This window comes from Struthio camelus, chromosome 1 (assembly GCF_040807025.1).
Source record: "Struthio camelus isolate bStrCam1 chromosome 1, bStrCam1.hap1, whole genome shotgun sequence".
NCBI lineage: Eukaryota > Metazoa > Chordata > Aves > Struthioniformes > Struthionidae > Struthio > Struthio camelus.
In genome coordinates, this window is record NC_090942.1 from 4,621,636 (window position 1) to 4,647,171 (window position 25,536).

General features: G+C 55.2%; 1 protein-coding gene and 1 long non-coding RNA gene across 8 annotated transcripts in view; one reads left to right on the forward strand and one right to left on the reverse strand.

The window, feature by feature from the left end:
* The window catches only part of PFKFB3 (6-phosphofructo-2-kinase/fructose-2,6-biphosphatase 3), a 45,334-nt gene that overhangs the window by 1,274 nt on the left and 18,524 nt on the right, over positions 1-25,536 (forward strand). For 2 of the 6 annotated variants that reach the window (XM_068956748.1, XM_068956504.1), the window contains exon 1: positions 21,091-21,744. The exons of 1 other annotated variant lie outside the window; for it this stretch is intronic. In XM_068956748.1, coding sequence (XP_068812849.1) covers positions 21,666-21,744 — 79 coding nt within the window. In that variant the 5' untranslated portion in view covers positions 21,091-21,665. Of the gene's footprint in view, positions 1-21,090; positions 21,745-25,536 lie in introns of those variants that run through there. 3 more of the 6 variants (XM_068956665.1, XM_068956889.1, XM_068956594.1) reach the window with 2 other exon arrangements.
* On the reverse strand, positions 16,763-19,464 carry LOC138068730 (uncharacterized). Of its 2 annotated transcripts, XR_011143472.1 has the most exons (4): positions 18,848-19,464; positions 18,252-18,445; positions 17,085-17,458; positions 16,763-16,910 (listed from the first exon to the last, which is right to left on the reverse strand). It is a non-coding gene; the product is annotated as an uncharacterized lncRNA (long non-coding RNA). The 2 variants fall into 2 exon arrangements; XR_011143467.1 differs by having other exon boundaries at positions 16,763-17,458; positions 18,848-19,459.

Consider the following 25,536-nt stretch of genomic DNA (forward strand, 5'->3'; position numbering starts at 1 on the left):
TGAGGCATCGGACACGAGCTGCTTTCATGTGTCTTTGTGCCGCTGAGATTTGCAGTGGGCCATGTTACCTCTTGGATCTGACTGTGTGCCTAAGAGCCCTGGCCGTGAAGTGGGCCCCGCTGGGTTTTCCAGGGATGAGGCTGGTTGCAGAGGGCCAAAGGGAGACAAACAAGCATGAGGAGCCACGAGAAGTTGGGGTGTGTAAGGACACAGGGGGAGGATGCTGGTCAGCCACTCAAAGCGCTTTGCTGAGGCAGAGCGGCGTTCCTGAGCCAGTTGGCAGCAGTGTCTTGCCGGGGGCTGGCGGTGATGTGCTTGGGGGTACCACTGCGGAGATGTTAAGACACTGAGGTTGGGATGGTGAGAAAGGGCAGCTGGGAGAGAACAGAAATGTGGGAGAGAGGGGCTGGATTTGTTGTTCTCACCTTTCCCTGTTCTGGGGAGGACCTCTGGGTGTGTGCCATTCTGCCTGGAGTTATTTTCACAGATCCCATGATGTCAGCAAGGAGATTGCCTTTAAGGCTCAATGAAGCGTGATGCAATTCGCACCCTCGCGTCTTGACAACATTGCTGACTTCAGGTCTTGATTTAATTTTAGGAGATAAATAGATTCATTTAGAGCAGAAGGAGAGATACTAGGAGGTGAGGGAGTAGGAGGAAAGCAGAAAGTGCCGTGCTTTAAAAATACTAAACCCTTGGCACTGGCCATGGAGAGCAAGGGGAGAGCCTCCTGTGTCGAATGGCAGCTGTCACGGCCACACTGCAGCCTCAGCAGTGATCCCAAATGACAGAAATGATTGGCAGGTCTCCATCACTTGGGACAACGGGATGGGTTTGCAGTAATGAGGATGTATCTCTGTGTAGTTCTGCGCAGCACCGCTGAATCTGGGAGGACCTATTTGTTCTGGCATAGGACCACGCTCTGTCTGGCATTAGCTCCAGATACCTGGGGCCAGATCCTCATGGCCATGCTACCAGCAATTCAGTTCTGCAACTGTTGGCTTGCTGGCCCAGAGATACCTAACAGGCTGTGAACCTCCTCTAGAGGTCAACCTGAAAAGCCAGAGCATTCGTAGGAGGGAGCAGCTGCCAGGAGCTCTCTGCATCAACTTGCAGCTCCTCCAGGGAGACCTTTGGAAGGTCTAACATGGGACAGTGGCCAGTGTAAATGGGTTTTGCCCATAACCTGTGTGCTCATGTGGGAGACCCCCCCAAGGATCCCTTCCTGAAGACAGAGAGTGTAAGACTGACTTAGAGAAAGAACTAGAATAGACCTCTGTGAGCTTGGCCATGACAGTGCCTGTAGAGGGTCTCTGTAAGGCCTGGCCCTGAACAGCCCAATCCTCCCGTGGTGTCACCTTCAGGCTACGCTGCTCCAAGAAATGGTGCTCCTGGAGCAGCATCTTGCCCCAGTGCTTTCTCAGCACAATCCAGACGTGGGGTATGAGGAGGAGGCTCTGCCTAAAGGCTGCTGCACTGCAAACCCCAGGTAGCCTGAGGCACGAGGGGATTTGGGGACGTGCATTTCTGGAAGCCCTGAGCTGTCTTTGCACAGCCCTGTGGGTGGAAACAGAGTATCCTGGGGGGGTAAATCCTCTGTCTGCCCTGGGGGCAGACAACCTCTTCTGTGCTAGGTCTGCTGGCTTCTCACTGTTTGTTGCTTTGGCATCACTGTCCCACGTGTCCCTGACAAACCTGCACTAAATCTTCAGTATCGTGGCTCTGTTCTGCCTGCTTTCTCTCCGGGCGTTGAAGCCAGCTGCATTGCCCCAGGATCTGAACTTCACTTCTGTAACATACTTGCCATTTAGCCAACCTCAAGTGCATTTTGCAGTTCAAGACATTAAACAAAAGTATTTCTAGCAGGGATGCTCCAGGGCAGCCACAACTACTGGGCTCCAGACAAGAATTAATTTCTTGCTGCATCACTGCATCAGCTGGAAGAAAGTCCCGTTCTTTGAGCAGCGCCATTACTCTGGCGAAGTCTCAGCCATGGCTGCAGCTCTGCTGATGGGAAATGTTGTCAGCTTTGCACCTAAAACGCCCTTCGCCCAGCCTGAAAAATACGGAGTTTAATTACTGTAGTGAAGCAGCTGACATGAGGAAGACTGGGAGATTACAGGTGATAAGCAGCCAAAATATGTTTGGCAAAGAGCAGGATGTTTGTCATCTGTCAAAGAACAAATGATAATATATACCAACCGTTCATAGTATTGTGGGCTGGGAAGGACCTGGAGATAACACTGAAAGCCACAGAGCAAAGACTGAACGCATGATGCCCATGGTGATTGGTTCCCAAGAGTATGGATACAGTAATTATCCAGTTAGAAACGGCATGGTAAATGCATGATCAAGGTGCTTCCTCGTTGAAAAAAAGGCATGATCACATGAATAAGGACCCGAGTGTATGTAAAGGCGTAGGTTGGATTTGAGCTATTGGGTAGGTGGACCCTTGCTGGGTGCTGTTTGGATTATCAGGGTCTGTTACTGCAAGATGGGTCTGAGCAAAGGAAGCTGCATGGTGATGCATGCCTTGAGTTGGTCAAGAAAGGGGCCTCCAGGACCTGCTTGGTAAGGGGGGTAGATTCTGGAATGGCTGGTGTTGATTTTGTCTATTGATGGTCTTCTCTGGGACAGCTAAACAGAATCAAGGTCCTTGGAGTGCTAGTGGGAGAGGTGGGCCTGGAAGGACACAGGCTGCGGTTTGGAGAGATGATGGTGGCTGCCATGTCCCTGCAAAGGGGCTCTGCTGACATGCAAATCAGCAGGGTTGTTGTGACACTAGCATAACCCCAGGCAGAGCCTCGCTGCAGCTGGCTGCGCTGGGCATGGTGTCTTTGCACGATAAACAAGAGGAGCTCATAACGAGGTGGAGATGAGAAAAGCCATGGGCATGGTGGACTTGCTTACCTGCACCATTTGCTTTGTCGCTCCTTCCCCAGACAGCATTGCTGGAGGTGTTTCTGGGAAGCCGCTGAGGAAGCGTACCCTGTGCTACGCAGAGTGAGTGCTGTATGTCACCATCCTGCAATGCAAGGCGCTTGGGTTTCTGTGTAGCATCTGGAGGAACAGCCACAGCTTGCAGAGGCAAAAGAGGAAGAAGGGACACTGGAAAAAGCACGGTGGTCTGGGGCTTCCTGGATGGGTCTGCACTACTGCATGTAGCTGAAACCTGAGCTTTGTCCTTTATCTTCCCGGTTGGCAGTGGGAAAGGAAGCATTGCCTGGTGGTTGCTGCACAAGAGGTAGATCAAACGAGGTGAGATGGCTTTCACCTTTGTTAGCCCTCTGCAACAAAGTGTCTAGTGTAAACCAGGTGACAGTTTTCTTCAAGCTAGCTGTGCTCAGCTGAAGCATGAGTACAAATGATGGACTTGGCAAGGAGCTAGAGGACCTGGGCACTCACCACGCAGGGGAAACCAGTGGTGCCAAGCTCCCCTAAGCTCCTTGGAAAGACCAGCCATACTCTTCCCAGGATCTTTTTTCCCCGCATCACATCTACCATGCGGAAGTGCTACAAGGACTGGTTCACTTACTGTCAGCCAAATTGGAGATCTCTGACACTGTAATGGCAGCTCCTAAAACCAGCTCTCAGGATGCCTGCAGGGCAGAGATGGTCTGCAAAAAGATGTCTGCATGGTGTGTTGCGTCATTGACCCCTCTGTGCTGCAGACCCATTGTGTTAGATGTCCCTTGAGCGTGAGTTCCCAGCCGCCATGGGTGCTTGTCTGCACAGAGAACCTCTGGTTTGCAGGATCCCATCGGGGTCCTGTAACGCTGGTGGGGGAGGACAGCACCCAATGGATGTGCACAAAGCCCTGCTGACCTCCAACCTCCTCTGGCTCCTCTCTGCCAGGTGCTATCAGAGCAATCCCCTGAGGAGCTGCTCTGGCAGGTCTGGAGCCTGGCAGCTCCATAGGTCAGGCACCTGTAAGAAATGCCCTGGCATGAATAACGTTGCGGAGGTGATTTCTGGCACCAACTGCTCCGACTTCAAGCCGCGTGCAGGGAGGAGCAGGTAAACAGACCTGCCGTTACAACAACGCTGCTCATTATTAGACCTTTTCACCCTCTGTTAGCAGAAGTTGTGATGTCTTCTGGCCCCATTTCTGCCTGCTGAAATCAAGGTGGTTTTCTATTTGTTAGCAGGAGCAGGTGCCTTTTGCACGTGAGTATGAGGAGAAGGGGCATGGCAATGCCATGTCCTGGTGTTGTTTTTTCTGCTGCATATTCTCTTCTCTATCAAGTACTTCCTTGAATCCATAACTCCTGGATAAAATCAGATTATAACATTCCCTGTTGGGAAACTACCTACTTTTTCAGGGTGACTCAGGCTAAAGGCAGAGAATTGCCTTTCTGTGGATTTTCAGTACTGAAAGGGAGAAGTTTGTCACTTTTGGCTGTTTTCTGGCTTGCTGAGAAAGCCTCGCAGATTTATTGCTGCTGTGTTTACTAGACAGGTCATCTGTTGCTTTGGATTTCATGCTTTCCTGACAGTCTTGTTTTGAGCATTTCCTGTCAAAGGAGCACAGGGGGATTCCTGAGTGCTAATGCATTAAGCCTGAGACGCACATGTCTGCTGGATAGGGAAAACCAAAGTGGGGAGCAGGGAGCTGCCAGGGGGCATCTGCCCACTGTAGCTCCATTCCGGGTCCAGCTTGGTGGCCGGGACCCTGGACGTGTTTGCTCAAAGCCACTCCAGCTCGCTTGAATCACTGGCTCGTACCATCTCATTTTCAATGAACAGCTTTCCTAAGACTGGAAACTCTCTTACGTCCCGCTCCTCTCCTGATCTACGTTTCCTACCAGGGTATTTGTTTGAAGCTCTTGGTTTCGTATCATCACCTTTTGCCTCGGCTGCTTCTTGAGGGACTGCTGTGTGGAACAGGAGTAAATGACCCAAATGAGCAGGTGTCCACCCCCCCCCCCCCATCTCACCAACTCCAGGCACATTCCTGCCCTCCTTGGCTTCAAGGATGTGTTCAGGGAGCACGGCCTCCCTGCTGCCTCTTTGACGTTGCAGTTTCTTTAGCGCTTATTGGCATTCTTTCAGAGTTTTTTAATGGGTTTAAGGAGCCCCTATGTCTGGCAGCTGTCGAGGAGGGATGTGGGTTGTCATGGTCTTAGAAAGGGTGGTGCACTGTTAGGAGTGAGCCATAAGGTTGAAGGGTTCAGCTGTTCAGTGCCGGGTTTATTGGGTCTATTGCACCCAGGTTACACTGCAGAAACCAGCTGCAGTGGCAGAGATGGATGGTTAAAGCTTCTCAGACTTCCTGAGTCTGGGAATTGAAAGCACTTACAGATGCACTTACAGATGCACTTCCTGATAGCAGCTCTTCATTTCCTAACCTAAAAGTAGGCAAACATGTCGGTCACCTGCATTTCCAAGCCGGCAACCCACCAGACAATTCAATGTGCTAGCAAGCGACCCCAAGGAGCTGGCAACTGGTTTGGAAAAACCCCCCTTTGGGTTCTTGCCTTTCCCCTGCATGGCTGGAGGACTCTCATGTGCCATGTTTACACAGCGAGCAGGCATGAGCACAACCTGGCTATTTTCTCTCCACGCTACTGGCTGAAGACCAAGCTCATGCTCACGTCCATGTTACTTAGGAAGAACCGAGCTGGCTGCGCTTGGTGCATGCGAGATGGGTCAGGTCACCCCTCCAGGGTGCTCAGGAGCTTAGCATGAGCCTGAGCCTCAGACCAGTGCTCAGATCCCACCATTGACTTACTGCAGGTCACTTCTCAGCCTGGCACATCTCAGGTGCCTCCCCCAGATCATCTTCTCACCCCATCAGCAGCCCATGTTGCCAAGGTGTCTGGCATGCCTCACCCTTTGCTAACACACCCGGGACTATTGAGAAATTAACCTTAAAACAACTCATACAACAACCTCATAAAACAACTCCAAAGTCTTTCTGGTTCTCCAGCTTGGACCTATTCTCTCAACCTCCTTCCTGTTTGCCCTGCTTTGATTTGGTGCTCTTGGAGTTTTGTCCCTGTTACTTCTCTTGGAGAAGGAACTTGCTGAAATTGTCATCATTTGGCCTACGTGGAAGCAAAATGCAGACCCAGAAGCAACAGGTTTCTTCTCCGTGAGAGACCTTGCTGCAGCAGAGAGGAGCAGGTAGAAATCCCACCCCTGCCCCTCCAGGCGGATAATCAATTCACCTCGGATACACCATGGCCCCGCAAGCCCAAAATACACAGGCTTAAAGGAGCCTTGAGAAGGGAAACACCAGCGCGTCTCCTCTGGAGGAGCCCAACTCCGGAGGTATTGGCACAAAATCAGGTGACCACGGGATTTTCGTGGAGGTACGTGGGAGGATTTCAAAACCGGCAGCTGGCAAGGTGTGCGCGCTGTTCGCCTGGTGTGTGCGTGCGTGTGTGCACACACGCACACCTACGCACCCACCCATCCCTCGCAACACGCAGGCTCTGCCCCCAGCCTCCGCCGAGCACCCCTTTCTTTTCCAAAATAGCCGCGTTTTATCAGCAGAAAGGCTGGAAAACGTAACTGGGGATGCGAGGCAAGATCAAGCCCATCCAAGCAGTTTTAAACTTCTCTCCCGGCCTTATTCTGTGCTTTCCCCTAAATCCCAGCCTGGAAACATCTCTGTTGTTACTTTCCTCTGGACTGTCCCCGGTTCGAGCTCTTCCGAAAAGTGTGGGGCCCAGAGTGAGGCATGTCCTTCCTCAGTGCTGAGCAACCAGCACCGGCTGGGCCAGAAAACCTGACCTCCTGCGTTTTAGGTACTGCTAAAGGATCCTAAAGGATCCGGGTTCGGGGTTTGCAATGCTCTGCTTTCCTCTTGCAGCTCCCACCCTAAACCTCAGCCCACCTCTGTCCTTCGCGAGCATCCCCCGTGGCCAGCCGACGAGCGCAGCTTGCTTCTGCCCGTGCGGAGCCCTCTCAACCCCAAATCCAGGTGGCCACGTCCACGTGCGTCTGGGGAACGCCCCGCGGGGACAGCCCGGGAGAGCGCCGTATGGCTGGGCCGCGTGTGGCCGGAGCTCACGGCACAGCCCGGCATCCCACGTGGGTCGTGCACGTGGCTGGGACGGAAACATCCCCTGTGTCCTGGCATAAGGTTTCTCCTTCCTCCGTGCACGGCCGTTCCAGCCTCGCCGTCCCCAAGGTCCCCTCCCTCCCTTCCCGCGGGCTCTTGCGCGTCCCCGCCGGGGATGCTGCTGCTCCGGCCTCGCTGCCTTGTCCCCTTCCCGGCCCAGCTCGCCCCACGCTCACCTCCGGAGAGGGCTTGCAAGGAAAACCAGCTTTTCCTGCAGCCAGCCCTCTTCCCTGCCCAGCGAAAGCTCAAAGCTGCAAGCTTTCCCTCCCCTTAAGCGCCCCGTTCATTAGCAGTCCTCGTCAGCCCGCCGGATCGCGGGCAGCTGCAGGAGTAGCCTGGCCGTCCCGACCTCTGCAGCATGTGCTGCTCTCCGGCGCCGGTGGCCGGCGCCGGTGGCCTCGGGGCTGGTGCCAACTCTCTCTTGGCCGCGATTCCTGGCCCGGGGCCAGCTCGGCGAGGGGTCGCTCTGGCCGGGGTGAGCCCGGCTTGTTTCTAGGCCCGGCAGCAAAGCCGGCGATTCGATCCCGCCGGTGGGACGCGCCGTACCTGCGGGTCGCGCCAGGGTGTCCTGGCCACGGGACGTTGCCGACAGCGGCGGCGTAGGGGACGTCAGCCGAAAAACACGCGGGCAACCCCCTGCAGCTGATGAAAGGACGAGCTGGCTTGTCGGGAATCCGGCTTCTTGCCAAGCCGTCCGTCCGTGCTGGAGCATCCCGCAGCGTGTCCCCGTGCCCAGAGGCCTTCGCTGACCTTAAAGTGATGCAACGCGTCGCTTCAAAATCAAGCCGTAGCCCCCGCGGGGTAGGACCAGGCTGTTAAAAACCCAGGAGAAGGAGAGAGTTGGGTCGCAAGTCAGGGAAAGCTTCGTCAGTCTTTGGGAGAGGTGATTCAAGGACAGGGTGGTGACTCTGCCTTAAGAGCAGGTTGGACGAACGTCTGCCAGAAACGCCGCCGGCTGGGGAAGGGGACAATAAATCCCATTGTGGGAGGGGGAGGAAGGAGGTGCTGGCCAGGCTCCTGCAAAGCCTCCGGCCCCGGCATCAGCCCGCTTCGCAGGGAAGGGAGCCCTCGACAGCGGCTGTTTTCGGGGTGGACGTGGCAAGGATGGGGTTAAACGGCTCTGCGCGCGGGGCGGGGGGGGGGGTCCCCCGAAACGCGAAACCCTTCCAGTTACGTGTGTTTCCCCCCCCGGCCCCGCCGCGGCCGCCGAGCCGAGCTCCCGGCGAGCACGTGAGAGCCGGGCCGGCGGCGCGGGCTGTGCATGCCCCGTTCACATGCCGCGCCGGGAGGACCCGCTCTTCGGCTCCCGCTGACCTCGGCGTCACCCGGCGCCGCTGACATCCCGCGGGCCTCCGTCTCCTCCGCCGGCACGTGCAAGGGGCATGCACAGCTCTTGCCGCTGCTTCCCCGGGCGCCGCTGCGCTCCCTCCGCCGAGGAGATGTTTCCAGGAAAGGTCGGGAACAGCTGAGCCCGTAAACAAGGGCGATGGGCTAACTTTGGAGGGCGGGAGGTGTTTTGGTTTTTTTTTTTTTTTTTTTTTTTTTTTGCAAGCGGTCCGGCGGGAGCGCACGCTCGGGCAGGTGTCTCGGCGGTGGAGGGAACGTGTCCCCCCCGCTTGGAGCGACCCCCCGTTTTGCAAAGCGACGCCTCCCCGGGCGCTTCGGTGCCAACGCCGGCGTGCAACGGGGCAAGCGCAGGGCCGGCAGCCGAGGGACGACGGCACAGCCCGGCCCTCGGTCGGGGCGGTTTAGCAGCGGGCGCTCGCTGGACGGGGTCGTTCCCATCAAATGGGGTCGCGGCTTCCCACCCGTTTCCCTCCTGGTCTCTCCGGAGCCTGGGCCCTTGAGCCGGAGGGATAAACGGGCAGATGACGTGCACTTCTCGGGCCTTGCTCATGGGCTTGAAAGCAGAGGGCCGGGTCTTTGATTTTGGTGTCCAAGGAAGCCTGGGCAGCCACAGGGCCATGGCCCCAGGCACTGAATTATTCTGCCCCTAAAAACGCAAGCGGGCACCGCTGGGTTGTCCCATCCAAGGGACCCAAGCGCTAAGCCACTGAGGTGTCAACCCGGCTAAATCCATTAAAAACAAGCTTGTGCTTTCAGCCCAGGGTTTGACTCAGCCGAGCAGTTGACCTCGACGCCAATGGGTGACGCCGGGACAGAAATTTGAGTCTTTGATTTGGTTTCACTCCCTGCTGTGGCTATTTTGGTAGGAAACCCCCAGATTAGCGAGGGACTTCTGGCAGTAGGACATGGCCAAAGCTGAGACCTGGGGGCTTTGGCAACCCCAAGCGCTGCGGGATGCCACCTCGCGTCATGCTGACACTGCTGCTCGGGGTATGATCCACGCTCGAGAAACAACAATCCCGTTGCAAAAACAAAAAAAAACAACAAAAAGATATATGTATGTTTTTTTCAAATCAGGATCCGATTCCCAGGGGTGGATCCAGCTCACAGCCAAGGAGGATGCTCGGGGGTGGGAGCAGGGACTTGGAAGTGGCTTTGCCAGCGAAAGCTCCGTGCTGCTGAGCCGCGGACCCGAGCAGAGCGAGGCGAGACAGGAGAGGCACCTGCCAGCAGTGGTTTTTTGTTTTGTTTTGTTTTGTTTCTCCAAGGTTTAGTTTGCCAAAGGCAGGGAATGGTTTTCCACCTTGTAGCAGCTGCGAATAACACCTACCCTCACCTGTGGGGGAACACAGCTCAGTCTGGTTGCAATACATGCAGTTGCCTCTGGTTGCTGCTGCTTCCCTCCCTCCTTTTTTCTTTTCTTTTCTTTCTTTCTATTTTTTTTTTTTTTTTTTGGAGTGGAGAATGTGGTTTGGATGCAGCTGAGCCACTCAGCAACGAATCCGAGTCAAACACATTGGCTCTGTAAATATGTTAATAAATAAGGTGGAGGATGGTCCACAAGCGGTTGTTGTAACTGCAGCAATCTGAGCAGCGGATGGGTGGCGGATGCATGGCGGTGCAAGGAAGTCTTTTTTAGATATACTTTACAGCCTGACTGCCAGATTTTGGAAAATCTGCGGTTGCCTTTCCTGGCTTGTGCTGCCACCGTCCTACCGCAAAGGCCGCGGCGCGTTTGCCATGATGGGGTTAATTTAGTGTAGTGGCCCTAGTGGCTAATGGCCTCGTTGCAGACAAGACAAGACAAGGCAACGTGGGATGTTGCCAATGCCTGCCAGCGTGGAGCGTTAGTCACCCTATTTTTTTTCAATGACTGACTCTGTCTGAATGCAAAATGACCAGACTTTTGAATAACATTAGAAGTCGGCGGCGGTGCGGGCTGCCAGGGACTGAGGCGCTCGCGTGCGACCCAGCACGCGTCCCGCAGCCCGAGGGAGCCGTGCTCTCATTCGGGCTCGGATTCGAGCTTGGGTGAGGGGGGTTATCAGGGCGTCTTCGCCGGTCACCTTTGGAAGGAAGCGTGCAAGAAGGGGAGGAGGCAGGTTTGTAGCAACGGGAAATGCTCTGGGCTGCGCGAACCCCCGTGGGTCTCGCCAGCCGGGTGAAGACAGATTGCTGTCCCCCGTCTGTCCGAATCGCGAGGCGTAGCAAGCCGAGCAGCGGCAACGACGTGGCTAGGAAATGCAAAACCAGCGCTCAACCTCGCCAGCGGCACGGGCGTCAGCTGGGGTAGGTGGGAGTGGAGGAGCGAGGACCCGGATGCGGTGGAGATGGACGTGTGGGCACCACGGAGGTGGGTGCGTGGGCTGAGCCCACGTCCCTTGGAGCTGTCTTTGATTTTCGAGGAGTGGGAAGAGAAATTCGCAGCCTCCTTGGGGCAAAGAGTTTGTGCTGTGATTCCTCGATTAGTGGCACTGCCAGAGAGAAGCAGAAGCAGAAAGATTGTTTTTCCCCCTTCTCCATCGTATTAGGTGGGGCCTAACCATGGTCAACTGGCCAATGAATAGTTGCATCGGTGTCATTGACTCGGCTTTCGTTCTCAGCTCAAGTGACAGCAGTTGTTTTGGGAAGAAACTGGGATACTCCCTGGTGCTATGAAGCATGATGTCTTCCCTCGTGATACCTACCCAAGCGCCACGTACTGCCAAAGCGCTGGTTTGCTACTATATGTTAAACCCCAGGGCAGAAATATAAACATTTGTGATGTCTTTTTTCCAAAGAGCTGTTAACAGCTTGTCATTGTGGGCTGGAAAATGTAAATGCATTTGAGAAAATATGTTGGCAGCATGCTCCCCGTATTCTTACAGCTTGTCTCAGAATTCCAGATAAATTTCCCATTAATATTTCATGTCTGATTGGAAAATATTGGTGGAAAAAAAAAAAGAAAAAAAATTCTGTTGACATTTTTGCACAATTTTAGCCTTTTTTCCTCTCCAGCCAGGTCCCCACTGTATGGAAAAGATTAAATGAAATGCACAAATTAAGAACATCTGCTAGGGATTAGATAAATGGAAATCTTTGCCCCGTCTGCAGAAACATTTTAAGAGAACCCTGATAAGGAAAGCTGGTTATTTAACTTCTGCATTCCAGCAACCTGTGTGATCTGGTTCCAGCAATTTGGCTCCAAAACTTGGTTAGAAGAGTTGTTAGGAAAAACAGAAGATCTGAAAGGTTACCTGGGGAAGGCTTTGACTGTAGGGAGTTCCAGCAAGACATATGGAAACTCAGACTGACTCCTATATCTAAAAAAAACCTGCTTGAGATATCTGCTGTGTGAAGGGCAGGTCTTTTTTCAGTGGAGTTGTGGACCTTCTTATTCCAAATTTCAACCTATTGACCGAAAGCTTTCTCTTTTAGTTACCTTTCACAAATGTCTTAAAAGCAGACGTTGCAGCTCTCAGGTTTAAAACCGTGTTGCTGCAGAATTAGGACACTTGGACCTCACTTCTTGATGCCTTATGATTTCCATCAGCGGGATGGAGAGATGAATCCTCCGAGAGGCCAATGAAGGAAACAGCTCAACCTGAGAAGTGGCGTTGTGCCTAGGAGTGGCTCTTCCCAGCCCGGGTTGAGGAGGTGTGTGGGACAGCGTTGGGCAATCCTCATCTGCCACTGCCCATGTTATCCCAGCCCCGCAAGGAACCAGAGACAAGCAGATTGTCAATGCAGCAGACGTGCTCACGAGCACGTGGAAAGATCACCAGTACGTTGTGTCAGTGCGTGCGGGGTTTCGAAATGCAACCCCTCATCAAAGATTTCCTCTTCCTCCTTCGATTGGGTGATGTTTTCAGGGGCAAGGGATAGTGTTTTGGTTTGCCTTGTGGCTGGAGTGCACTGAGATTTGCGTCACGCAGCTTTGGACATGGACAGCACCGAGGTCTCCCTCCACGCCAGCCTAGAAACACCTCCCAGACACTGACCTACAGCCGTCATCCATCACAGCACAGGTGAATCCCCCTGGAAGTGTCTGGTTTCTCTCCATGGATCGTAGGTCAAAGGTGAAGACCACATGAAGACACTGAAATGGAGGTTTTGTGACTGCTCAGCACTCCGGAGGAGCCCATCCTCCCAAACAGTGCACATCGTCCCAGGCTGCTGTAGGTTTTACCACCTCCTGATCAAACGTGCCACTGGCAGGAGCCGTACTGATATTAGTCGGGGTTGATAGCAGGGATAAAAAAATATACTTTTTCCTTGTCTGGGATTAATCTGTGCTGCCTACGAGCGCCTCCTCTCTCGGTCAGCAGTAATGCAAACCAGTCTATCTTCTCCCTCTTGCTCCTCTTCATCCCTAACCCCAGCTGCCTGCAGGCTCACTTGAGACATTTGCTGAGAGCTTCGCGTTGTCCTGGGTCCTTTCATTGCTTTGAAGAGTCTCCTGCATCTCCTGGGCAACTGGCTTAATGACATCATCGCACTGTTTAGGTGCGTAGCGATCACCGCGGTAACGCCGAGGTTGTCACTGGCCTGGCCTTGTTACATCATAGGGTGAATCAGTCCCAGCAGGAGAGGCCTCAGCCTTTGCCATTGTTTGATTTAATACCCTGCAATGATGAGATAACGATCCAGGCACTTAATGAGAGGTAGGTATAAATAAGGCATTAGGAAATATCTCAGTAGCCAAGTCCATGGGATAATGACAGGCTGTGATTTCCGGGTCCACCTTAAATGAATCAAAGAGATTTATTCCATGGGGTGCTTCATCTACGTCCCCAGGCCATGCAGGACAGGAGGGCTCCCAAATGCACCAGTGGCCCGGGGTGGGGGGTTGGGGGAAATCCAGCCCTGAAAGGTTGGGCACCACCATTAAAATGACTCAAATACTCTATGCTCTATTTGCCACTGCGGTCAGAGGAGGGCTGAGATTTTATTTTTTTAGTGCTGGATATCTGACTTTCTGCATGGCAAATTGGATCTGGATCAGGTGCGAGGACCTGGCCTGTGTATCTGCAGCTCTGTCTGGAGAAGGCAGTATGCTAACACACGCCAGTTTTGTGCTGGCAACAGAAAGACAGGTAATATCTGATCTGGCACAGACTGTTGGGACAGAGTAACCCTGCAAATATGTTTTTGTTTGTTTGTTTGTTTGTTTTCAAACCAGCGGGATTTTTTACCGGATCAGTGAATTGGGTCAGGTGGTTGTAGCATCTCGATTAGGGACGAGGTAACCTAAACTCAAATTCATCATCTTGGGGAATTACACCCCGTATCAATCTCAGGACTTCTGTGGGGTTTTTCGCTCCAGGTGTAAAATCACAGGGCAAACACGACTGGATGAAAGGTCCAGAGGCTTTGGGGATGGAGGGTAGCAGGTGAGTAAGGGTGTTTTGTTCCTATTAGTGAAGAAAATGAAAGTCCCTTGGAGATTTTGGGACCTGAACTCGCAAAACATGCGAGAAGTTCACTTGGATATAACTAAAAGTGCCTGGGAATAGGAGGCACAACAGAGTGTCAGGCTAATATGAATAATGGCTTCTTGGAGTCCCTGACAGTGCCCAAATCTGAATTTTAGCTCTCTGTCATAGGCTCACCAATCCACACCCCTTGACCCTTTCTGTTGGGATTGAGCCTGAAACTTTGCAACCAGATCTGACTTCAAGGAGAAATGGTATGAGATTCCTGAAACTGGAATATTCCCAAATTTTTGCCACGTATTTGCCATCTAACCACTTTTAAAAACCCATTATTTGCCTCTCCAACCCATGGAGCTGGGTATCTTTATGGCATGGCAGTGTGTTGAGTGATTCACGTTTTGCATTGGTCTTGTAAGGGCAGGAATTTTTGGAGGCCGTTGCGCAAGCCTGTCACACACAGGTCCTCGCAGACCAGCCCGTGTTGAGAAACGTCCCCGTTCTAATGGACGTTGCAGGCTCAGAGCATTATTTCTGACTTTTCTTCTCAAGAGTGACAGGAAAGATTCGGAGCGTAGCTTTGAGCTTCTTGGCTGGCGGCTCACAAGACGTGGCTCATAGGGACGTCCTCTCTGTGGGACCAGGGCAGCGTATCAGGTGAAGTTGGAAGAGCACCAGCGAATGGGTCGCATTTCTGATTTTCAGGTTAGGCAAGCCTGATGCATGCATCAGAGGTGCAACTTGAATCACGTTTGAAGAGCGATGGATGCATGTGCAAGTGCAGTGCTTGGCTTTCAGAGGTTTGCATTTCTTTCCATCTCCTTCGGACCAGACAATACTACTCTCTGCTCCTCGGGGGTGCTGAGAGGTCACAAGGCCAAACTCTGCACCTTGAAATCAATGGTAAAACTCACAGTCACTTCAGTGACACCAGTATTTCCCTGACCAGTCTGCTTCTGGAGCTCTCTGAAGGTTACTAGCCACAGCTGGATGATGCTGATGATACTGCCTCCTTCGGCAGCCACAGGGAGACCTTCCTACCTGTTTGCCTGGGATTTTAATTAGGAACGAAGGTCTGGGAGGCTCCTTCGGGGCCATCAGCTCTTTCTGCTGGAAGGTCCATCTTACATCTCACATCTCTGCCTTTGGACCGTATGGCCTGGGTCTTCCTAGCTATCGGTGAGCCCCCTCCAAGATCTGACCACGGTCTGCAGTGCCCACTGCTCTCCAGGGACCCCTGAGGGATCCTTGGGCAATTTTGCTCCTAAGGTGGAATCGAGGTTAAATCCAGGTGCTCGTCCTTCCCTCTTCCACATATTCGTCATGGCCAGACACTCAGACAATGCATCTTGTCTCCCCCGCTCCTCCTATCCGCCTTTCACGCTGTCACTCAAGTATAACCAAAGGTCTTTCGTTAAGACACAAATTTGACAGCTCAAAATATTTTTCTACATGCTTTCTTCTCCATTTTTAGCAGCTCCTTCGAGCCGCTGAGTTAACTTTCTCCTACGCTGCTGAAGGATAGGTTTCATCTGCTGCACGTTGTGCACTCCAGGGCTGCCTTTTCCTTTTCTAACAGTGCTGAAGTCAATACCCTTTTTGTGCGTCTCTTGCCTTATAGCAACATCAGCCCGAGTCCTCAAACCAACGCTATCCCTGTCCGTAGGGATGCTTTCCTCCCGAGGCTTTGCAAAGCCTGTTGCAGTAAATCAGGCGCTAACTAGGCTTAAACCCCACGTCCTCCTGCCTGACGGGCTTCTAAATGAAAAAAAATGATTGCTTTTAGCAAAGGCTGATGGTGTAGCAAGAATGAGCTCGGAGAGCTGATTTTTGGCAGAATTTACCGTCCCTGAAATAGCTGCAGCGTAGCCCGCCGGCTGCAGCATGCAGCCGGGCTCAGAGCCGGGGCGTCGCGGGAAAGCGTGCGGGTACGGACTGCAGGTTGAGTGTGCTGCGGCAAGAAACGTCATGTAAAGACAATTACAGATTGTCTCTTGGTTGCTGCGGGGTGGCGAACTGAGTTTTTCCCACGGCGGGCAGCGCCCAAGGTGGCACGCGAGGCCGCGCGCGCGCGAGCCGGTTTGCACCGCGGCTCGGCGCGCTCGGGAGAAGCGGCCCCGCGCGTTTTTGCAGCTGCTACGTGCTCGGTGGCTTTTTGCTGCCTCGCAGCTGCCGAGCGGCTATCGGGAACGGCGAGGTCGGCTTCCCGGCGTGGTATTTGACGGGAGCTGATAAAGCAGCGATGAGCAATGCGTTGTGCCCACCCTGCCCCGGGGATTTCCCCCCCCCCCCCCCCAACCAAGTTCGCTCTGTACCGGCAGCACCGGTTCCTCATTTTTGCAAACTGGACCCCTCTGAATTTTCCCCGTCTCTGCGTGCAGCTGTTTGCAAGCAAAGCTGCCGCCTGCACCGAAGGGCGCCGGCGCTGCGGCCCCGGGCGCTTGCCCTGCTGGTGTTTCACCGCCTGGGTGGTGTTTGCCGCTCGCTGACTTTCCTACGGTGGGGAAGGAAGACGTCGGATTAGCACATCAGGTCGGATTACAGCGCGTAACGGTTACAAAACCGGACGGCCTGTGCCCGGCGCTGGGAACGGGGCCGGGGCCGGGGAGGGGGGGGGATTCCTCCTGCGTTTGCACCCTGTCCCAGCGGGGCACGGTGGGAGAGAAACCAGAGAGGGTAAGACGAGAAGTCGGGACAGCTCGGTGGCCGACACGTACGGTTTATACACCCTAAACTCACCCTCGCGCGCTGCCAGCCCGGCTGCCAGAGCTGCTCCCCGCTAAGCTCCTCGTTTATTCATCCTGTCTGCAAAAACCTGCGCGGGGCGAGCGGCACAGGGCCGGTTTAACGTGCGCGCACAAAGGATCGTGAACCGCCGCCGTTTTTTTTTTTTTTTTTTTTCCCCAAGCCGAAATGTTTCCTCGGCGTTTGCAAAAGGCGCCGCTCCGCTTTTGCGAGCGCGCCGGCAGCAGCCGAAACGGTTGGGCATCCCGCAGGCGACCGCTCGGTTTCCTCGCTGACCTGTCGGAAGTCCTGGCTCCGCCTGAGATGCTGCAGATAATTTCCTCGGCTTCCCCAGGGCCCTGTTGGGGTGGGTTATTTTATTTTATTTATTTTACTTTTTGGACGCGCAAGGAGATGAACGGCTTTTCAAAAATGCACATAAATTCCCCTCCGCCACCCCACGCAACTAGCTCGCTCTGTTGCAATACAGCTAGTGCATACAGCGCATGTTGCAATACAGTTAGCGCACGAACCAGACTTTGGGTAGCCAAAGGGTGGTCGAGCTGCCCCATCGGTAACAGAGGGTGGTCCCACGAAGAGCTGCATTTCTGCAGTGACTGAAGCACGTCAAGCAGGGAAAGCAACCTGGTCCTGGCCGGAGAGCTTTGGACCTCTTTTGCGTACTAGTCCAATAGGCTTTGGCGTTTGCTTCACGCGCTGGTGATGATAAAAGAGGGCAAGCCCTCTCCGAGCTGAGCAGAGGCGGCGTGTTTTTCTGGGGAAGGGAGCTGGGATGGCTTTTTCACACGGCTTCTGATGCCACGTCGTAAGGAAAGGACCGCAGGTTTCCCCCTCCGGATGTCAGAACGAAGTCACGTGCGTGACTTGTGCTTTGCTACTAAGCTTCCTTTAAAGAGGGGGGAAAAAAGCGAAAAATCATGAGTCGGGGCTCATCTGGAGCCGGGGCTCCCCAGAGCGCTTGCTGTCGCCCCCTGCATTTCGACGCCAGGGCGATTCAAGCCGGGGAGGCCGGCTGGTTCCCGCTGGCATCATCACCTGGTCCTCCCAAAGGGGCTGGGGACTTTTATTCGAGGCTTTTGCTCCACGTCCGGAGCCTAAATCCACAGTTGGCAACTGGTTGCCCGTTTTTTTTTTTTGGTGTTTCAGTAGCAGGGGGCCGAGTTGAACGCGTGGCTCTGCGTTTCAGAGAAGTCCACGGTCTGTAAACCCCGGAGGAGGTGGGCGTCCCCTTCTCGCTCAACTGGGGCTCTTCACCTTTTTCGGCTGGTCTCCGCTCCTCTGCGCCTCCCTCCCTCGGACCCGCTGGGCTGTTTGCTCCCTGCCTAAGGCCAGGCCTTGGGATTTCCAACCCCGGCCTTGCAATTTTGTCCCCGTCCCCCTGCACTTAAGGAAAGGCAGCAGGTCCTGGGAGGGGGGTGGTGAGGCAGTCCGTGCCCTGGGTGATGCTCGGGGTCTCTCCCACCACCCTGCTTCCACGTATCTCCACCTGGAAAGCGGCGGAGCATCCCCAGCGAGGTATCGCAGCGTCTGAAAACCGCTCCCTTTAAAGAGGACGGGACTTTCCAAACCCGTAAAGCCTCCTAATAACTCCATCGTGAATGCCCATTTAGCAGATGCCCGAGCCAGCCCACAGCGAGGTAGAGCGAGATGAGGAACTGTTACCGGATGGGCAAAAATACCTGGAGCAGGGCAGCTTTCGCGCTGGCGGTGAGCAAATTCCCGCGCCTGGCAGGCTTCGCTCGTCCCCGTGCAGGCACCCCGGGGCTGCCGGCACCCGCTCCCCAGGTTGCTTGAGCACTAGTCTGGATGTGGCCCCGGGGCTGCCAGGCGACTGTGCCTGTTCGAAGCCGTACGTCCTCGCTAGCCAAGCGGCCTGGAAAAGCGGCGGGCAGAAATTCCTGCGTTAGGTTATTCCTCCCTCCGCGCCTTTCTTCACCCCCCCCCCCAAACCGCTTCCCGTCGTGGGACGGCCGAGCAGAGGATGCTTCCTCCCCTTTTCCCCCCCGCAACGGGAAAGTTGCCAAAAGCTCACGCAGGCTTTTGGCAGCCTGACACGGCTCTGACTAATAGAAAGCGGCCCTTGCTCCGCTGCTTCCTGCCTCGGTTTCTCGAAAACGGAGCTGAGCTAAGCACCCCGTGGGCTCCTTTCACGGCAACTGTGAGCCAATGGCTTACTCATCGGTGCGAGGGTGCTCTATTTGTAGGGAACCGGGTTTTTACGGAGAGGGATTTGGGTGGGGGGGGGATTAAAAAAAAAAAAAAAGCCTTACTGCACCTAGTGCTGTCCTGCCCACGAGGCAATTCTCTCGCCGCCGTAGTGAAAGTGCCTTATAAATAGTAATGAAGGCTTCTTCCAGCTGACCTCCCTCGAAGCAGCTGCGCGCTCACGCTTTTGCAAATCAGGCCATTTATTGAGGAGTTTAAGTATGGTCTAGCTTTACGCTCCAGTTATTTAGGAGTTTTTAGCCAAGAGTTACTAGCTGCATCTAATTCAGAGTGACTGTGATTTTTATTTCAGGCAGTTTCACTTTCATATTCTCGGGGCGCTAATCTTCCCAGCAGCCTTCTGAGAAAACCGGCAGAGACAAGGGCTGAGTTGTTAGAGGAGGAAGGGGAAATGGCCCTGCCACATCATGTGAACTTTCTTTCCTCCTCTGCCTTGCATTTTAAGGTGGGAACCCAATTTTTGTCGACCTCAGTGGGAACAGGTCCGGGGCTGATTTATTAGCAGCGATCGCGGCCTCCCTCGGAGATGGCGTCGAAAGCAGCTCCTGAAATGGGTTTGGGTCCCGCGGAAAAAAACTGACGGCCAAAATCTATCTACCGCTCTCTCCTGAGGATATATTCGGCAGGCATCGTCGTGGGGTCTAGGACCTGTATTTGGTGTCTGGCGGACTGACCCCCCCCCCCCCCCGCCCCGCGGCACCTCCGCGAGCTGCAGCTCCGCTCTCACCCGCTTCCTTTCCGTCTCCCGTGAATCCTTCCCAGCTCCCTCCTTTCTGCCTGTGAATATAGTTTTTCCTGTGTAGGAGAAGGAAGGATTGTGTATTTTTTTACTCCATCAGTGTGGGCTCCATATAAGGATATAGCCAAATACACGATCTCTCTAGGTCTGTTATAAAAATAGAAGCCTTTGCTTGTAGAGGTGGGAGATCCCTGCTGCAAGAGGCTAGCGAATATTTTAAGTGTCTCAAAGACTACTTAGCAGCAGTTTAATTCTCGAGCTGAACTTGCTCTGCTCAGACCTACCTAAGCAGTGGCACAGCTCCTACGTTTCCAGCTCTTTCCAGCTCTGAAACATTTATGCATTTCCCCACTTTATCCCAGCGGCGTGTCTGCCACCTCGCATCCCGCCCGCAGAGCCAAAGGACCGCGGCACGTCCTGCAGCAGCGCAGCTTTCGCAGCGGGCCAGGCCTTTACGGAGGAGTCGTCCTTATGCCAAGCAGGGATCTACCCCATTGCTCTGCCTTCAAGGGGGTTTGGGGGGGCTAAGGGGCATCCAGCCGGCCACAAATCCGGGGGCAAGCGCGTTTTTCTGGATGAGTCGCCGATTTCTCTCCCACCCCCTTGGGTCGCAAACACCCGTTTCTTCCTTCTGCTGCGCAGCCGGCTTATTGTTACCGCGGGGCCGCTTTTAATAGCTTCTTTGAAGCCGGAAAGGTCACCTGCCGCAAGCCGGCTACCGGATTCAATTTAAATAAATAGATAGATAGATAAATAGATAGATAGATAAATAAATGGATAGATAAATAAATGGATAGATACATAAATAAATGGATAGATAAATAAATGGATAGATAAATAAATGGATAGATACATAAATAAATGGATAGATACATAAATGGATAGATACATAAATGGATAGATACATAAATGGATAGATACATAAAATAAGAACATGCCCGCGTGAGGAGGGAGCTCCCAGCCCCTCGGCGCAAGGCTGCACCCGCAGCCCTTTCCCACCCCCGCGGCGGGGCGGGGGGGGGGGGGGCAGCGCTGCCGCCGGCTTGCGCGGCCGCGGAGCGGCGCGGAGGCGGGGCGGTGGCTGCCGCCGCCAGGGCATCCCCGCCGGGGGGAGGAGGCCCCAGCCATGTGCGACGTGAGCGACGTGCCGGAGCGCTGCCCACCCTCCTCCTCCTCCTCCTTTTCCTCCTCCTCCTCCTCGCTTGGGAGCCCCCTCCTTTCGCCGGAAAGAAAAAAAAAGAAAAGGAAAAAAAAAAAAAAACCCCGCGGTACAAGCGGGGCTGGGCGCAGCGCGCAGGAGGTGGGAAAGCCGCCTTTGCATCCCCCCCCCCCCCCAATCACCAGCACTAGTATTATTATTATTTTTTTAACACGCGCGCACACGCACAGACAAAGGAGCCTCCTTTGTCCGCGCTGCAGTGCGGGGGGCCGGCGGCAGGCGGCAGCGCGGCCCCGCCGTCCGTCCCCCCCCCGTCCCCCCCCGGAGGGCGGGGAGCCGCCGGCTGCCGGCCGGCCCGGCCGCCTAGAAATAGACGTGAGCCGCCAGCTGCCGGCTCATTGCGAGCGAGAGAGCCGGCAGCGCCGAGCCTCCTTGCCGAGCCCGTTTCTCCTCCCTTTCCCCGGCTGCTTTTCCCTTCCGATTTTTTCCCTATTATTATTATATTTTTTTTTTTTTGCATCCACATATAAAGCATTAGCGGCAGGACTCGCCTTCTCTCTTCTTTCCTTTCCCCACCCCGCCCCCGGGACAAGCAGGGAGCGGCGTTATTGATTTATTCATTGCCGTTGCCGGCTTTGTGTCCTGAAAGCTGCCCTCCTCCCGCCGGGCTCCGCCGCAATAAAGCCTGAAAAGAGCCGCCCAGAAGCTGCAGAAAGCGCTTTGCAGCCGCCGCGGCCGCTTGGGCAAATAAGTCCCCCCCCACCCCCCAACCACCCCTCAAAGCCGCCCTGCAGCGACCGCAACAAAAAGGCATTTGTTTTTTTCTTCCCTTTTCTTTTTTTTTCCACCCCTTCTCTCTTTTTTTTCCTCCCCTCTCCTTCCCCTCCCTCCTCTCCTCTTTTCCTCCTCCCTCTCCCGTGCACACGCAGCAAGGTGGACTCGGCGCGCAAAAAGACCTTTGTTTTAAAAATGCCCATGGAGCTGACGCAAAGCCGCATCCAGAAGATTTGGCTTCCCAATGACAACCGGCCGGCTCTGCCCCGCCGCTGTGAGTAGGGCCCCGGGCTGGGGGGGGTGGATCGGGGCTGCTCGGCGCTGCACGGCGCGGGCTGCTGCGGAGCCTCCGCGGGGCGGGGCGGGGGGGGGGGGGAAGTCTGCGCGCATTTGGGCACCGGACGGAAGCTCCTGGCAGCGGCCCCTCCCAGAGCTCGGTGCTCTCTTCCTAATTTCCCCCTCATCCCCCCCCCTCCTTACTTGGAAAAATAATAGATTATTATCAGCGCCGTTGCCCCCCCCCCCAAGCATCCTGCCCCAGCATCCTGCCCGCCGCCGCATCCGACCCGCCGCGGCCGCATGACTCGCTGCCAGCCCGGGCAGCGTGGAGGAAGGAAGGTCCGTGGCGGCGGCTGCTGCCGCTGCTGCCCGCACCGTGCACATATCGCATGCCTGCCCTGAGCTCGGCTTGGACCGCGGGGGCCAGCCGCCCGCCCGCCCGCCTGCCGGAGGATGCCAAGCCGCAGAGACAGGGCCTGACCTAATTCCACCCCCGCTTTTCCAACCCTGCCTCGTGCAGCTGGGATTAAAGGGGCGGGAGGCAGGTTGTTAACCTCGGCCCTCACCGTACCAGCTCAGCTGGGCTTTTTCGGGGTGGCGGGCGCCTCGCTCTGGGGCTTGCCGGTGAGTTTTGGGGTGTTGGCGGGGGTAGGCTGGAGGCGATGCCGAAGCCTCCTGAGAAGTGGCCAGCTGCTGGCGCTCTCCCAGGCTATGCTGCACTTGGGGTGAGATAGGAGGCAGGTGGAAGGGAGCCGGTCGGTGCAAAAAATAACAAAAATTAAAAAAAAAAAAAATGCAGGCTGAAGCTCTTGCAGTGATTTCCCTCTTGTTTTTTTTGAAAGCGCAGGCAGCATCCTGGTGTTTAAAACTGAGCTCTGCGCTTAAAAAAAAAAAAATAATAATTAAATAAAGGCAAATGCTTGGGTCATCCAGGTGTGACAGAAATACAGCTCATGAATCATAATATGATTGTAAAGTTTGAGAGTTGGCGCTTTTAACTCGCCCAGTATCAAAACTGACAGCCTGCCAGTTGTGCAACTCTGGACAACTCTATATTAAAGCATCACGGGGCTCCTTGCAGATTTGGGGCAAAGGATGGCGACTGGCGGTCTGGAAAAGGATGGCAGTGGCTTGGGCAGTTTGAGTCAGTCTTCCCGATGTTCTTGTTTAACAGGTGGCTGCATTTGAAAGTCGCTTTGTTTCCCTTGACCAGAAGAGTTCCCCCTTTTTAAAAAAAAATTTAGCCGGGCTGTCAACCCTGTTAATTCGCCCACGCGCGAGATCTGTTGCGCTCGTCGCCCTACGGCTATGGGTCACGCGCGCCGCCCTCGGAGGTGGCCCGAGCCCCGCGGCAGACGCCTGCGCTCGGCATCCCCGAGCCCCGCGCGCGGCCAGGTCCGGCACGCAGCGTGAGCTGCCGGAAAAACGGCTTTCAGCAACCGGCTGAACATCTGGGTGGCCGCAGGGCTTTGCTTTTAGCGGGGGGGTAAAACGTCTCCTGGCTGGGGGAACTGCCGTAATGCTTTGCAGATGTATCTGTTGGAGCCGGGTTTTTTTCTCCCCCCCCCCCAGCTCTTTCCCCGAAGGACCGCTCTGCGTAGGGACACCTTTGAAAGAAATCCCTCCTGAGCGTAGCTCTTTGCGATGTGGTTTTTTTTTTTTGGCTACTTGCTAACAAGCGAGGGGCCCCGGTGGCAGCGGGCGGGTGGCGATTAAGCCCGACGGGGCGCAGAAGCCCGGGACGATGCCTTCGCCTGGCTTTTCCTTGACGGCGGTCCATTAAATTCCCGCCAGGCTGCACGTCGCTCACGTAGGGGGGCTGAGAAGTCAAGCCGCTGCCAGAAAGCCGTCCGCCCCCGGGGTGGGGACACGAGGGGAAGGGGGCTCGCGCGGCGCAAGGAAGCGGGGACGACCGCCGGGCGAGAGGGCGGCCGGCGGGATGCCCGCTCGCGGGGTGACCCGCGCTCGCAGCCGGCGAGCGGTTTCGCCCGGGGAAGGGTGGCGCGTCTCTCAAGCGCCTTTCCGCGCGAGGCACGGCCGGCGTTAGCGCAGCGATAGAAAGATGCTGGGAAAAGAGAGTTTGAACAGGCTAACGGAGAACATGCGGCGTGGGCTTTGGGACGGGGCGGCGGCGGGGGGGGGGTCAACACGGCGAATGCGTCCTGCCAGGAGACGGTAAAAATGCCGAGAGTGGGAAAACGGATATTTTGCCAAACTTAGTTTAACAGAGGCAGATTTCCTGCTCTTTTTCCTTGCACCCGCTCCGATGGAGCAGATACGCGCTGGTCTTCAGCAGCTAGGAGCGATGGGCTCCTTCCAAACGCGCTGGTCGAGTCTCTTTTGCGAGTCCTCCCTGACCTTGACTTAACATCGATAGACGTCAATAAACGGGCGATGAACGTGCGTTGAAATCACTGACATCTTTCCAGCGTGGCGAAAAGCAGCGATGAATCGGGTCTTTGTGAAGCGCTCGGAGCGAAACACCGGCTTCGGTTTCATCCCTGCCGCGAAGTTTGCTGGAGCTCAGGGGCAGGCCTTTGTGGTTTGCTTGGGCTCGGGCGCCCCGTCCTGGATCAAAAGGCGCCCGCGATGCCCGGCGGCGACCTGGCCTGCTGGGAAGTGCTTCCCCGGTCCGACGCTGCTTAGCGGTCCGTGTGGATCCTGCATCTTTCCTGGCAGGGCAGACGGAGAGGAGGGGGATTGCGCCAGCGCAGGTGCCTGGGTCCAGCACGCGGAGACGGTGGTGATCAGCCGTCTGGGGCCGAAGGGAGCGCGGACAGTGCACCGCATTGTCCTCGTCCCCCCCCCCCGTGGAGGTCTGATGACTTTAATGGCTCCTAATCCTCTTGGCTCCGATCTCAGAGACCCTTTGTCCGCTGGCAGGCAGGGGAAGGAGGAGTTTCTCTCCTGCGTGCAGGTATCGCTCCTTTTTCCACCCCCCCCCCCGTCGTTTAATAAGTGGTTGTCCTTTGGTTCAAAAAAGGCTCGTGCTGGATATCGGTTGAGGATGTGAAGCTTGTTGTTGCCTACTCTTAGGCAGAGAGGGGGAAAAAGTTTCTCCCTGGACGTGTCGCACGGCCCCCGTGGTTGCCCGATGCGCAGAACGGATGCTTGTCCCCAAAATCGGTGGGAGCTGCCCTGGGCTTTCGATGCGAGGCGCTGCCGAGACAGGTTGCACAAAGGGAGCAAGCGTGAGGGCAGCTGCACCCTGAGGAATGCGGAGTATTTTAAAAAAAAAAAAAAATCCCCTTTCGGATAGTTTTCTCATCTCTCATCTGCTGAGACGGCTTTGGCACGGCAACCGAGCAGATGACGAGCGGTTTTTCTCTGCTCTCCTGGACACCAGTGCCGTAACTCCTTCTTGCAGCCCGAGTTTGGTTTCTTTAGTTGTTGCTGGACTTTTTCCTCCCTTTTCAATGCAAAAAAAAAAAAAAAAGCAAAACTTTTGCCCCAAACGCCCGTGCTTTGAAAGCTCCCTGCGCACCTCCGAGTTTGTTTGCTCTTCCCAGAGCTCGGCTGAGAAAAGTCCGCCCTGACCCACTACCCGGCCTCCTCCTACGTCGCCCAGTCTCGCCGGCGGCGCCGAAGGTTGCCCCATCCCACCGGACCTGCAGCGGGGAGAGGACCGGGGGCCGGCGCGCGCCCGGGGCGTAAAGCTCTCCTCCGCTGAGCCTGTCGTTAAGCTGCGTTTTTGTGGCTTTACCCGCAGCCGCTCGCTCCCTGCATTCCTGTCCGGTGAGGTCTCGGGGCTTGCTCGGCAGAAGCGCCAGCTTGAAGGGCAGACACA